This window comes from Mya arenaria, chromosome 13 (assembly GCF_026914265.1).
Source record: "Mya arenaria isolate MELC-2E11 chromosome 13, ASM2691426v1".
NCBI classification, from domain to species: Eukaryota; Metazoa; Mollusca; class Bivalvia; order Myida; family Myidae; genus Mya; species Mya arenaria.
The window spans coordinates 27,753,852-27,769,059 of NC_069134.1; the positions used below are offsets into that span (position 1 = coordinate 27,753,852).

Consider the following 15,208-nt stretch of genomic DNA (forward strand, 5'->3'; position numbering starts at 1 on the left):
GGGGGTGCGAGGGGGGGAGCGAGGTCATTCATTAACTTTTATTTAATGACTATGTCTGTATCATGATGTTGATGCTGAGAAAGTAAACAATTTGTTGTGACTTTTTAGGGGAGGGGGGTCTTCTTCCCAATATCATAATAAACTACATCTAATAAGTTTAATGTTTATAGTGTTGATGTAAAAATAATAGATAAATCAAAGACTGGTGGTTGTTCCTGTTTTATTCTTATTATGATGAGCATTATTTTTATTAGTTTACATTATCATCATCTTCATTATTTATTACAACACATTTCGCCGTGCACTTATTCGAGAAACTCCCGCCAATAACTTTAGGATCATCCCATTGTAAACTGCTCTTGACCAATGAAAAACGACGTTACAAATTGGCACACCTGTTATGTTCGGGAGAGCTCATTCGTCTTCGTTGTATAGTATAGGCTGACACACAAATCGGAGATTTGCAGACGACCACTTTGATCTTTTTCTTTGATGTTAAAAATTCATTCAATACGAAAAACAACAGTAGTAAACAGTGGATTTATTTTGAAAGCGCACAAATGTAAATTACATGATTTTATTTTGTGACAGTTGGAAGGAAAAAATAAACTGTATGGTTGAATTATTACTTGATATTAGGGAATGACCTGCAGATATTAGTATATTATTCTATAATGATAGAAAATGAAGAAAGTTGTTTCTTTTCAATACATTATATGGATTTGTGTGATGCTCACGAAACTAAATTATTGTGCTGTTATAAGAGAAAGAAAACAGAACAAGGATTGTAATAATAGCGAGGTGAGAAAATATATTATATAGCTATTAAGTTAGAAATTACATTAGATCTGCATAAGCTATATTTTTGTTTATTATACTATCATTATAACATATAATTAAATTTCAACATTTTGATATAGTTATGTTAAACAAATCATAAATTTTCTTATTTGGGATTTTATATGAGTTTTTATTAAAATACATTATTTAATTTAGTGCAATATGTTTTTGTATTTGATTTTAGGCAGAGCCAACATTAAGATTATTCATATAATTTTAACTATTTTAAGAAGTTTTTAAGATGCTGATTTTTCAGAAAAAAAAATATAATAATTCATAAATATAATATTTCATACTTTAAAAAAATGACATGTTGATATTCAAAATAACTATAAATGAAAAATTAACATCTTAATTTATGGTTGGTGTTTGAAATTTAAATTATGTTGTAAATTGAAAAAATAATGATATAAATTACATTGTAGGCAAAACATTTGTATTAATCTGCAAAGTCCAGACATAATAAAGGGATTAAGACAAACATAGGACATAGTAATCAGCAAACATCCTATTAAGTAATACTATCATAAGTATATTTGATAAGATAAGATTAAGATAAACATTGCAAATTGCCAAAGACACATTACTTCAATTAAAATGGGGATTATAATACTATCATTATAACCAAAGTCATTCTGTGTGTGGTCAGTATCAGACAGCTAGGATGAAGTTTATCTTGACATCAAAACTCTCAGATGGTAACCTATACTGCAATCAAATTAACCCATGTGTTACAATGGGAAATCTTAGATAATTGTTATCTTCCAGTGCCAATGATAACTTTCTCAGGTAGATAATATATCTTCAACTTATCATCATTATCATCTGATATTTTCAGATCATAATATTTTTTGTCCAGCTTTGAATTTTATCCCAGTATACATAAATGTTTCATCTTTCTTATTTTCCATATATCCTATCCTCTCACTCCATTTATTCAATCAGAGAGTTTTCTTGGTGCTATTTACTGCCCTCTTGAAAAAAAGTGTTCATTTTCCCTCAAAATTTATAATCTTTTCCCAATATGTTAAACATGCTTCATGAGAAATTAAACAAACATTTCTTCAAAAACAAATAAGATCTTTACAAGGCCAGCTCTAACACAGTTTATTATATACAAACCATTAATCCAAAAAGATTATAAAAATATAGAGAGAGACAAGACATGTATAGTAGTATTTTTATAACAAATATATCATTTATTTGACAATATTGGATATTTTCACAAAGTCTGAAAATTAATATCTTCAGTCTAAATTTGAGACTCAGACTCAGAAAATAGAAATCTTAAATGTTTCAAAATATCTATAATATAACATTTTTTACAGAAGATGTCTGTCTGATTGTAGAACATATTATTTGTGGCAGGTACAACAATTGTAAACATCTTTGCTCCTATAATAGCATTTTTACATCAAAATGAAGATTTTGCTTTTCTGAGTCTAAGTCTCAAAGTCAGACTCAAGACATTAGTGATTACAAACCCAGGTGGTTAAATAATTTCTGAAAAAAAGTCGCTCTAGATGCAGAATTATTCATTGACAACGTCAACATTTTACTGTATGAAATAACTCTAAACATATATGTAAATGTGAAATACAAAAACAGCCCTGGTGTGAGTACCTCACTATAATTATTTGCATTTAGAGTGTGTTACTATTACGTAAACTGACACAAAGTCTTGAATTTAATTGCTGTATTAACATTTTGAATCTGATCTTTAGGGAGGTAAAAATTAATAAGAAAATAGAAATCTATCCCATGATCACTTCAATATTTTTTTATATACCATTTAATAGACGTGAAATGAGAACGACTTAAACTGCTCATGACCTAGAGAGTGTGTTTTTGTATCTGGATATTTAAGTTTTACATTTAATGCTTTAGTCAAACAATCAACTTTGCCTTATGTTCATTAGTGAACCCAAATGTAAATACAGCTCGTAAAACATGCAAAAGAATTACATGTTCATTAGAAAGTTGAAAACCAATTAATTTCTCATTTGCATTTAAACAAGTTATTCCCTTAATGTATAAACAGGTGTAAGATTGGAGAATGTTATTTTGCTGGTGATAAGATTTTTAGAATCAAAACATTCTTTACAAAGTTAAGAATTCTTAATGATGAACTCTATAGTATTTCGATCAAAAACAAACAATGGCCAATCATTGCGGTATTTTTAATGTAAACAGTGAAAGTGTGACACTAAAATATTATTCATTATCATAAGCAATTTATCAATTAATCTCCCATAGGGAGATTAATTCATTATAACAAGCACCTGCTAGGCTACCTATTGTGATTAAATAAAGTCGCTAATTGAGTTTTCATGTTGGGTTTACCAGCCTGCCCAGCTGTCTTTTAAAATCTTTGCTTTACCTATCCTTGTTAGATGGTATATTTTGCATAGAGTAGCAAAAATATTCCCCCCCCCCCCCCCCCCCTGAGTTAGCATTGGGTGAATTTATATATTGACCATTTTTTAACAACAGCAACTTATTCATTAGAGTTATGAAAAAGCAATTTTATTATGAAAAAGCATATGATTCCTTTTCTAAAATGATGATAATTAAGCTCTAATAATAGGCCATATAAATATTTTTCCCTGTATAAATGTTATTGTGTGATATATGTTTTAATTTATTTTGTGTATGTGGGGTGTGAAGTGCTTTGATTATGAAATTAATGTTACATTTCATATATTTTATTTGCCAATATGATTATTTACTATCTAATTGAAATGTGAAGAATTCAATGCAGTAAATTTATTGAATGTTCTGACTGATTTAGACCGTAATCAAAATCATAAAAATCATTGGTATGAAATTCATCCCCATGATTGAACTCTAATCACCGAAGATTATGGTCGTAAAATTTGAGAAAGTGTAGGTTATAAAATATCAAAGGGAATCATAATAAGAATGTCGTAAACAAGTGTAATTATAAGAAAAAGGAATTATAACTGTAAACGAAATTGGAATATTTTAAATTATTTGATAAACTAATTCATATTCATTGCTAAATGAATGTCTGTGGTAATAATGCATATAGCTGCAATTCAAAATAGCTGCAACTCAAAAATTTAATGTATTTAAATGCAGTCAACAGTTTCAATAGAACCTAGCCTTTATGCCATTAACATTGCTGCATTAATTTGCATCTTTTGTGAAGGAAAAGATAACCAAATGTGTGCAAATGCCCCTTGAATGATACCAGTCCATCATTTGTAAATTTCTCTCTGTCAAAAGGTCAAAAGTATCAAATTGGGCTAATTTTTTGTCCATGGTTGTCCCTTTTGCGTGGTAAAATGTGACATGTTAACTTAAGTTTGAATGCTATCAGATGCAGACAAAATAGTTTCACTCTTAAATGCACTTGAACATTCTAAGCCATAGCCCAACTTTAAAACATTCATCATTAAAATGCAATAAATCGTGGGATGTATTATTATAGAGCCAAGTGTAAAACTATTAATCAAAAGTACTCAACTCAAAAACTTTCAGATTGCTAATACAGGAAAGCTATTTTTTCAACCACACTCAATAAACAGATTATAATTTTTTTGGTCAAAATTTTCAGGAAGAGCAGACCAGGTCTTTTTTGTGGACGATAAAAAGAGACCCGCCTGCTTACCTCTTTGGAACAATCCACGTTCCTTACACCCGAGTTTGGAACTTCATTCCTGACAACGCGAAGGTGGCCTTCAGACAGTCTGAAAACGTCTTCTTTGAGCTCGACCTTACCAACCCATACACTATGTCACAGCTGGCCAACTGTCAGCTTCTTCCACATGGAAAAAATCTTTCAAACATTTTACCAAAAGATATTTATACTAGATTGAAAGACCATTTAGAATATATACGAGAACGCATGTCCAAATGGATAACAGCCGATCAGAAGGGTAAAGGCTTGTACGGGGACTATTTATTTGACATCATTGCTGGAAACTGGGAAAGGAAAAGACCTATTTGGGTGATGTTGTTAGTGAACTCATTAACGGAAAGTGATATTAAGTCGCGAGAAGTTCCAGTGTTAGACTTGTATTTAGCTCAAGAAGCTGAACGACTTCAGAAAAATACGGGTGCTGTAGAAAAAGTAGAAGAACAATGTGTTCCATTGAATGACTTAAATTATTCTCAGGTAAGTTTTTTTCAAACTGTGAAGCAGGTACGCGATAAAGTGAAATATTGCACTGATGCAAATAAAGACACTTGAAATATTTCGTCTTTTATCTTGCTTGTCAGATAGATTAATATCAATAACAGATGATTCTTAGCATTCAACAGCTTTTACCTACTGCAGCAATCCTCCTAAATGTTGTTATGTTTTGGAGTTCACAGTATTTTTTGCTGTGCTGTCTTGACAAATTGGCAATATTTCCAGGAACTCAATCCTTGAGCTAGTCTGACTTAGCTACTTAACTGGTGCCACTGGCTTATTTTAGTTCACTTCCATAATGAAAATTCAACCATGAAACCAATGATTTTTTAATTTCAATTGTCAAGTGAGAAGATTTATAACCCCAGTGTCCTCCCTCTTGGAAACATACATACTAATACTAAATAGGTTGTTCATGGTTTTATAAATTCTGAAAGCCATCATACATGTATTCTCAAGCAAAATCAACGTCATGTTTCATTTTAAAATACTTATTAGGGGTGAGGGTGGTATAGGCCTCCACCTCACACCCAAGAGGCTATGGGTTCAAGTCCCACCAGGGTGTGAGTGGCCTAGAGGTACAGGTGTCGGCCTCTCACTCAAAAACTTTGTTGTGGGTTTAAAATTGTTTCCAACCGGGCTTGGGTGGGTGGGTTTTTCTCTTTGCCTCTTTAATGGACACCAAAACTGTTTTCTACCTGAAGAAATAACCTTGAGCATGATTTTATAAGCTGTCAGCTTCTGATACGATAAAGCAGTAAGAAATTAGAATAGATGTGTTAGAGTGCTTAAGTTACGAGTATAGGTGTCTGCCTAATTGATTACCCAAGAGGTTGTGGGTTTAATCCCCACCTGGAGTATTTCTCTAGTGGCATCTTAAACACAAGTATTGGTTTCATAACCAAAGGAACACCCTCATACTAAAATTCGGCTGTTGTCCTAATTGAGCTAAAATCCATTATATACTTAACTAATACATATTAATTTGTTGAATTGTTATCTACAAGTATTAGCCAATTACTTCTTTGATCTTTTCACTACTTAAAATGTTGTCCAATATTAACTTTGTAAGATTATGGCTATTTTTTTTTACTTAAAAGAGAAACACAATTGCATTAGTCTTGAAGTTCCTCTTTAGAGGATGTTCGTTATGGAAGATTATTTAAAGATTTTGTACAAAATATGGACCTCCAAGAGTGGGACACAATTGCCTTAAATCTTGCTCTCCTTTTGGCGAAATCTGGTTGCAAAACGTGAAGTCACTTCCACTCTTGGGGGTAATTTCTCTTAATAGGGCCAATCACATTTCTAAAATGTCGGTATCTGTATTTTACAAAGACATTTAATTCCCTTCTATTTGAACTTATTGATTGTTGATCAATTATCACAAGTTTGAAGACACTTTGCTGGGGATGATTGATAATTCGCTGGATTAAATGCATTTTTTTTAAAAAAACAAGGGGGGAGGTAAATATTGCAAAAACATCATCTATTATGCAGTTAGTTTTTGTTGGTGAAGGTAATTGGCAAAAATATTTGACATGAGAAAAAAACTTTAATTGTTATATTCATTCAGTTCACAGCAGGTTAGATGAAGATAATGCTGATATATTTTTTATTGAACATAAAACTACCATTAGGTTGAATTATTTTGACATGTAAGACCCCTAAAGGTCTCAAATTATTAAGATGTTAGGAACTCAGATAATGACGTTTATTTTTTGCGATAAATAGCCAAATCAGTAATTAATAATTTCCGATTAGAATTTGAGTATCACATTTTTGAAATCTTATCAAGCATGAGAAGTTCAGGCATTCGGAAAAAATGTGTTTTGAAAGATTTGAATGGAAGTAGAATATGCAATCGTTTTCGGAAACTACCGATGTTCAAGCGATGTTAAAGTATCCATTACAATCATGTTGACATGTGATTAACCTTATTCTCTCAACAATGCAAATAATTGCACTAAATTAAGGTTGCATTTAATCGTGCTGAAATGATGATATATATATATTCAGCAGCTTGACCTTATTATTTAATTGTTAGATTTCTTATCTTTCTAATATTTTTCTTATGTCCCATTTGAGAAAATTCAGCAACTCAGCTTGTGTAATATCTATTGAAATAATTGTTGTTGTTTTTTCTTATCTACATTTTATCTCTCATTCTGACAATTGAGAAGAAAAGTTAAGATCTCAAATGTCATAGACTTATGGCCGAGTTAAGTGATTGCTATTATAATTGTTTTATACTTATTTTTGATTAAAGAAGAATTAAAATAAGTCCATGAAGCATTGTTGCTTGTTTCTTAAAAAAAAAGCACTCGGTTGTTCTCTTGCTTTTTGGGGGTTGTGGTGTGGGTTTTTTTTGGTGTTTTTTTTTTTTTTTGGGGGGGGGGGGGGCAGGTAAATAAATGCACATGAAATCCTGAATGGTGTTCAAAATTACCAGGGGTGGCTTTAATCTTTTGCAAATTGCATGATATCGAAGAGGATAAATGGATGCTGATAAATGAAGATGTATCCTATAGGGCAACTATCTAGTGAATACAAAGGTAACTTACAACCAAATGAAATTACACTTTGCCATGAATAAAACCATATTGCTATTATTAGCATTTGCCGTAATTTGAAAAAACAATTCAAGATATTTAAATGAAACATGGCGCACAAAATGCACAGTCATGTATGTGTTGTAAGGCCCATAACTTTCGCTGAAATAACTCTCGAGTCATGCCCCATGTTTTACGGAACAAACAACAACAGCCAAGCGTTTGTGCGCTCTGTTATAATGCAGAACATTTTGTTTAAGCTGCTAAACTTTAACCTTTGTAAATAAAACTATAAATAACAATGGTTACAATGATTTGGTTTATGTTTCTAAAAACTTTCCTTTATTCATTCATAAATCAGATTTAGGAAGTTTAATTCATTATACTAGTAACCTACATCTTTTAATGTGTTTGATCTGGCTAGCTAACACTGTGGTCTAGGTTAATCTTATGTGGTTAACAGATCAAAATGTTATCTTCTAAAGATTTGGACCTTGTCAACATTTCTTTGGGGTTGTCAAAACTAAGGGAGTGTTTCTTCAATTCTGCAAAATCAATGGGGGGAAAGTGGCATAAAATTGCCTAACAAATTATAAAGTAAATTCTGGTTGTGTTTATTCTACTGAGTCAGTCATGGAAATGATTGATTTGAACGATTTTGATTGATAAAGTTGACAGTAATTGATGATAAAATTGGAACAGGTTGATATTGAATTAAGTTTGTTGCATAATTGTTTTGATGTGGAAGGGTCAAATGAATGAAGTTAATTTTGATTGAAAAAAAATGTTGATGTGATAGATGTCTTTCATTTAGAGAAATAACAGATATTTTTGTTACATCATTTAAAATAAAAAAAACATCCTTTTTCTGTCAAAAATGCAGTCTCTTATACAAATTGCTGGCCAAGTAATTGAATAGAAATTTTGCAAGGACAGCTCAAGTTGTTCAGGCATCTCGTTTGAAACAAAATCCTGTGTCTGATTAAATTACAAAGTGCATCAGGGATCAAGTCTATTTTTTACACATCAATATTACACTCCTGACAAAAAGGAAGACTTCAAAGGGGGGAAAAATAGCGGGTTGTCAATGATAAATTTTACAGGGCATGACTCTGAATAACGATACAGCGAAGGATGATGTGTTATAATTAAAGGCTGTATTTACATGGAATACATCATCACATCCATCCAATGTCTATTATAAAGTGTATCTTCGTTAGTTAAGAATTACTTTATATTTTGTATTTGTGCTAAAAAAGTTTGACCATTTCCGTGATAAAACTGATATTTATTGCTGAACAATATTTAATTGAATGGCGATGAATCTGGTAATTGGCTTATACTAATTGTTTGAAACACTCAATTATTATACAGAAACATATGTAATTATTATGATGTCATTTTCAGAAAATGTCTGAGGACAACTTCTTTCAAACTAGAATTTGACCCCATTTGTTCAGCTATTACAGAACCATAGAAAACAAAGATGTGTTATTTAATTAATTTCAGCTAATTTTGTAATTTTTTTTAACTGAAAAAACCCTGAAGAAGGTATCTTCAAAAACAGTACAAGATCTACTCCCTTCAACGAGCAAAGTGGTTAATTAGAATCATTAATTATTAATAGTTAGAATCAAATACAAAATGGCAAAAATGATGATAGAACACTCAGACAGTTACTTCAAAATTTGATTAAAAGAGATTGTTTTAGCAATACAAAAATTGATAAAATCAGAACTTTATCAGTTAATTTGTTCTACAAAGCATTCTATGATCTAAAAACATGCAGAAATTTGAATAAATTACTTAATTCTCATTGGTCCATAAACATTTAGTGCATACATTAAATTGAGACCTGAATATTTTAAACCTAATAAATAAAATTTGTATGTTTTTTTATGGAATAATTTGAATACCATTACAGATTATAGCTTTTACAATATCAATTTAAAGAGGAAGGGTCAAAGCTATCAGCTTTTATAAGAGGCTCAAGTGTTCTTCACATTGAAGCTAATGTTTTCATTCCCGTTTTACAATAGGAATGTTTACAAAAGATACCATAATTTTTGTGTTTTATTATTTAAATAGGTTTACAATGTGATTGATCTGATGTAAAAAGTTGCAATTTAATGAGGAGAGAGATCCTTTGTGGACACTTGAACCATTAGGAAATGAGTTTTATGAATCTTAGTGACTAACAGTATAATTTGTAAGAAGATTGGGTTAGTGAAAATCATCGATATTATTTTATGTATGCATATACTTGTGGACTAATGAAAACAGTTATACAGCATATTTGACCAGGAGTTGGGGATGGGGAAGTTGGGGGTCTATTGTGTTGGCTATCTTACAGCATTTTAGTCCAAAGTCAAAGCTTCGATTTGGAAACAAAAATATATCATTGTCCCTCTTAGAATGATTTAAACTATGATATTGATGTCATTATTAGGTTATGGATGTATGTGACCAGTCTGGGGATCTCTCCTGGGTCACCTCCAGCATGCTAGTCAGGGGCAGTCTACCGACTATAATAAGCTTAGATAACCAGTCTGGATAATGCACCAGTCAATTGTAACCACGGCCCCCCCAGGTCGGGGGTATACCGGGGATAGCCGGGGAAATGGGCCGTGTTTTTACCTTTCAGGTGGCCCCGCAGTGCCGGGTTAATGCGTTGGTTTTGTCTTCACGCAAAATATAGTGGGGAATGGGCCTTACTTAGGGTCCCTTGGGTGCAGGGGCATTTGGCTGGGATTTTACCATCAGTTCGTTCCTGCAGGGCAAGAATTTTACCCGGGGTTTGCTGGACCGAAAGTCAAAGTCCCCACTATTTCACGGACCTGGGGGGAACGTGGTTACAATTGACTGGTGCATAACTCACATACTCTTTCACATACAGACCTATGCACATGAGCACCATGACCTGATAATTGTTTTATAACTAAATAACTGAAAGTATAGTTTAGTGCCAACAATCCTCTTTATAATAAATTTAACACATCTAATATTTCATTAATTATAATAATATTAATGTATAATGACCAGGTTTGCTGTCACTAAAGAATTCAATGCCCTATAGTCTTGACAGGTATGCATGGCAAGATTAAAGAGGCTGGCTGGTGAAATCTTTTGCTCTTTGCAGGTAATTGTGCTAAAGTAATTGTCAGTGGAAAAAACAACAGTGAAATAATTGATGCTTTTTGTTTTCAGTGAAAACAATCATGAGATTTTGAAGTGAAATATAGTCGAAACAAAATGTTTATGCTTTTAAAAATGTTGTATATCGATCAGTGCAGTGTTTTTGCCTTAACATTTTGTGATTCAGCTTGGGGCTGAGTCAGCCCTTAGAATTGTGAAAATACCTACGAAATGCCTTAAATAGGGAATTTATCAAAGAAACAACAAAGCAATTTAAATGCTTGAAGATCTTGGGTTTGAAAGGCAGCATGCATTTAAACATTATCCCTATCTGTACATGTTGACTTGTATGTGTTTCAGTGTGTGTTTTTAGGATTGTGAATTTCGGCTTCATTTTTGTGTGAAAAAGTATACATTTTGGGATTGTGATTGTGTACATGAATGCTTTTAAAACCAGATTGGAGAAGGTCATTAAAAAGCAGCGTCCCCATTGGTTGCCGTAGTGTTTTTATTATATATGAAATTAAATTGTTTTATTTCAAACTTAAACCTGATAATCTAAATTCTAATGTTTTTCACCAGAGTGACTTGCAGATTTTATCTACTTCTAATATAAAAATATAGATTGTTTTGATTGGAAATTCTTAAGAGCACCTCTTTAATATATAAACAAACCCTCATAAATTGAGATTATCAAAATATTTAAATACCATTTATCTATCATATTTATTTGCACATAAATGCATACTGAATGAGAAAGGTAAATATTAAATTTTTAGTAGAAAAATAGAGGGCCAAGGTATATGTATACATATATATATATATATAAAATATAACTCTGTTAATTATACCCCCACAAACGAACGATAACTCATGAAAGGCTAGACGGATTTGAACAATTTTTGGTACACAGGTGTAACATCAGAAGATACAGATCAAGTTAGTGAGCTTGTCGGTCGGTCGGTCGGTCGGTCAGTCTGTCGGTCGGTCGTTTTTCATGGTTTCTGGACGATAACTCATGAAAGGCTAGACAGATTTAAAAAAAATTTGGTACACAGGTGTAACATCAGAAGATACAGGTCAAGTTTGATATTGGGGCTGGTGGGGCCAAGGTCAAGGTCACTGTTACTAAAATAAAAAAAACGGTTTCCGGACGATAACTCATGAAAGGCTTGACAGATTTGGAAAATATTTTGGTACACAGGTGTAACATCAGAAGATACAGGTCAAGGTCGATATTGGGGCTGGTGGGGCCAAGGTCAAGGTCACTGTTACTAAAAAAAAGAAAAACGGTTTCCGGACGATAACTCATGCAAGGCTAAACGGATTTGAACAATTTTTGGTACACAGGTGTAACATCAGAAGATACAGATCAAGTTCGATATTGGGGCTGGTGCGGTCAAGGTCACTGTTACTAAAAATAGAAAAATGGTTTCCGGACGATAACTCATGAAAGGCTTGACAGATTTGAACATTTTTTGGTACACAGGTGTAATATCAGAAGATACAGGTCAAGTTCGATAGATCCTTCAAAAACTAAATGAGCAAATATTTACCATAAAAGTAATTGACACTTGGAAAGATGAACAAACAAGACAAATCAAGCATGCTTCATTTGAACCAGATGCCAGTGGAATACCAGCAGAACTTAGGTATGGCATATTTGCCACAGTAGTGCTTACTACAAATATTGACCTGTCAGATGGACTTGTTAATTCGGCTACAGGAACAGTCCCGGGATTTATTCCCAGGTGGATAAGGATGCATTCAAGCCCAAATATGTACTTGTAAAATTTGATGATGATCATGTTGGAAGAAAAGCTCGTGAATGCTCTAGATGTCTTATTCCAGAAGAGATCAGCTAGAGCATCAGCTAGTTTTTCTTGTCAGCAGTGTAACTTTTAAATTACTCAACAAATTTAAATAAAACAATACATGCATGATAAAAGAAGATGCAGTGAGTAACCTTGGAGTTATGGCCTCTTTTCAAAGGAATGGTTTGCCATTCCTGTGTCCAGGCAGCATTTGGGGGTATTCCTCACTCCTGTGACAGCTCTAGTTTTATTTGAATTATTAATATTTAATTAAATATAATGCACTTAAATTTAATTGAAAAGTATTATATATGAATTTTATAATATCTAGATATATTGATAGATGAGTTGGTAAAAAAAGTAATTGTTAGAATGACTGTAATATGGTGTCCCGATCGACGTTTGAGTGTTGACAGAAATCGATTAATTTCAGCAGTTCTGTGTGATATGCACTTGAAAAAATCAGTGTTTATTTTCAAGACTTTTCTTGAAAGTAAATGAAATATGCATGTTTACAACAAAACATATTAAGTGATTTTTGGTGGTGCAATTTTCTGCCTTCTAAAGCTGTTTCCATCTGAAATAAAGATGTCCATTTTCCCCATATAAAAATCACAATATTTTCCCAATATCTTAAGCATCAATTTTAATAATAAATAAAAGAAAAAGTTCTATATAAAAAATATGTATCTCTTAAATAAGTTCTTCACAATGCAAGCTCTAACACAGCTTACCTCATACATGAGACTATAGCAAAACATGAATTTTTGCTATTATATCATTTATTTGGCATAATTGGAATATTTCTCCATAGTCCATTTTTTCCCCCAATTTGGAAGGCAATCAGGCAGTGGAATAATTTCTAGAAGTCCTGCAGCATTGCCTCAGCTTGTTCAAGATTTATTTCTTGGCTGATTATTGCCCATATTATGAAAATGTTGAATGTTATAATGTTTATAATCCTTGAAAGGCTTTTAGTGCCAAGGTGGAAGAATTTCTGAGAGACGGAGAAGACAGATACAGAAATATCTCTCTTAAGTGACTCTTGAGATTTATGAAGAAAATGCAATTCTCAATGGGGTCCCTCCACTATAAAATGCAAAATCAACAACAGCAAATAACAAAAGAAAACAACAAAATAAAGAAGCCCGCAAGCCCTCCACTCAGGAACGACATTTTCCTGGCTTCCTCAAATTCTGAATTCTTTTATAAATTAAAACAGCTATAGGTTGTTTATTTTTTTAAAGTTAAAGCAAAGCATAAGTGTAAGAAAATCAGACATTCAGAATATGTTATATATCTATTTATAATTTGATTACTGCACATCAAGGTGTGAAATCTTTACAAATCACTCTGGCCCTCATTTCAATGAAGTTTGTAATGCACCAGTCAACTGTAGTCACGGCCCTACCAGGTCTGGGGAATAGCGGGGATTTTGACTTTAGGTCCAGCCAATCTAAGGTAAATTAAACCTCTTGCGAGGATAAACTGATAATAAAATCCCAGAAAAATGCCCCACACCCCGGGGACATCGTAGGTAAATTGGCAGAGAATCAGAATGAGGCACCATCTTTTTTTAAATATCTCGCGATATCTCATTAAAGTCCGGCGAAAACCTTTGCTAAAATGTGGAAAAATCCTGTTTAAAGGGAATGCATATTTCCCAGCACAAAGCCACGGCCCATTCCCCGCTATTTTTCAGTGCGAAAACAAAACCACCGCATTCACTCGGCACTGCGAGGCCACCTGGAAGCGCTATCCCCCCCAACCTGGAGGGGCCGTCGTTACAATTGACTGGTGCAAAAGGCCTATAAGATCGTAAAATTCCAGGCAATACCCTGTTTTGGACATAATTGCATTTCAATAAAAATATCTTGTGAACATTTATGGTATAGATTCTGCCCGTAAACTACACCAATGTCCCATACCACTCTTTAGTAGGAAATTTTAGTTCTAAGGCTAAGATACCTTATTGACACACTCTGTGCCAGTCTGAGGACCCAGCACCAGTAAAACAGTGTCTAAACAAGTGTTCTTTGGATTGATGATAATTATAAATATCATACCTGTCTCAGTCAATACTCTCTGCATTGTTCTTAGCTGCAGATGATTCACATTTTTGTGCAGCCTCCTGTCTTGTTAAGCCTATCAGGCAATATGTACCCCTTGATTGGGAAGATTCTGTCTCGCAGGTGTGGTCAGATTATTTATCTCCAATCATTATGTACATTTTCTTGGAATTTTAATTGAAATCGTGCAGTTCAATTGATGCCATGGGCAGAAAATGTGTTTTAGTTTTAGATAATTGTTCAGTCTTCTTGTTAAGGGGAATTGAAACTAATACCCCAAATGTTTAAAAGAAAAATAGATATTGTTGCATTGAACGGTTGGACAAAGCTATGGTACTTGTTGAATTCCAGTTACCCTTCCTTTAACATTTATATCATTTATTGGAGTGACAAACCTTTGCTCATAACATATGCGTGTTATAGAAATTGATAGTTCTAAACAATTTTATCTTACGATCACATGTCATGTACACATGGGCGGTGATGTTTGGCATCCAGTGCCAGGTTCAGGGGATGGGATTTCTGCTATGTTTTGACTAAAGATCTGGCATGGCTTGGCACTGTTTTTTCTGGTCAATGTCTGGTAGGAATTGCTTCAGCTCTAATGCTTCTGGACATTCACCTTCTGACATTACTTGC

The 15,208-nt window shown here is 33.0% G+C and overlaps 1 protein-coding gene across 1 annotated transcript in view; it reads left to right on the forward strand.

Moving 5' to 3' along the window:
- The first annotated feature begins 447 nt into the window (after positions 1-447).
- The window catches only part of LOC128214499 (metalloprotease TIKI1-like), a 36,600-nt gene continuing 21,839 nt past the window's right edge, over positions 448-15,208 (forward strand). The window contains exons 1-2 of the mRNA XM_052920996.1: positions 448-801; positions 4,421-4,981. Of these exons, the coding sequence (XP_052776956.1) occupies positions 685-801; positions 4,421-4,981 (678 nt within the window). The 5' untranslated portion in view covers positions 448-684. The remainder of the gene's footprint in view (positions 802-4,420; positions 4,982-15,208) is intronic.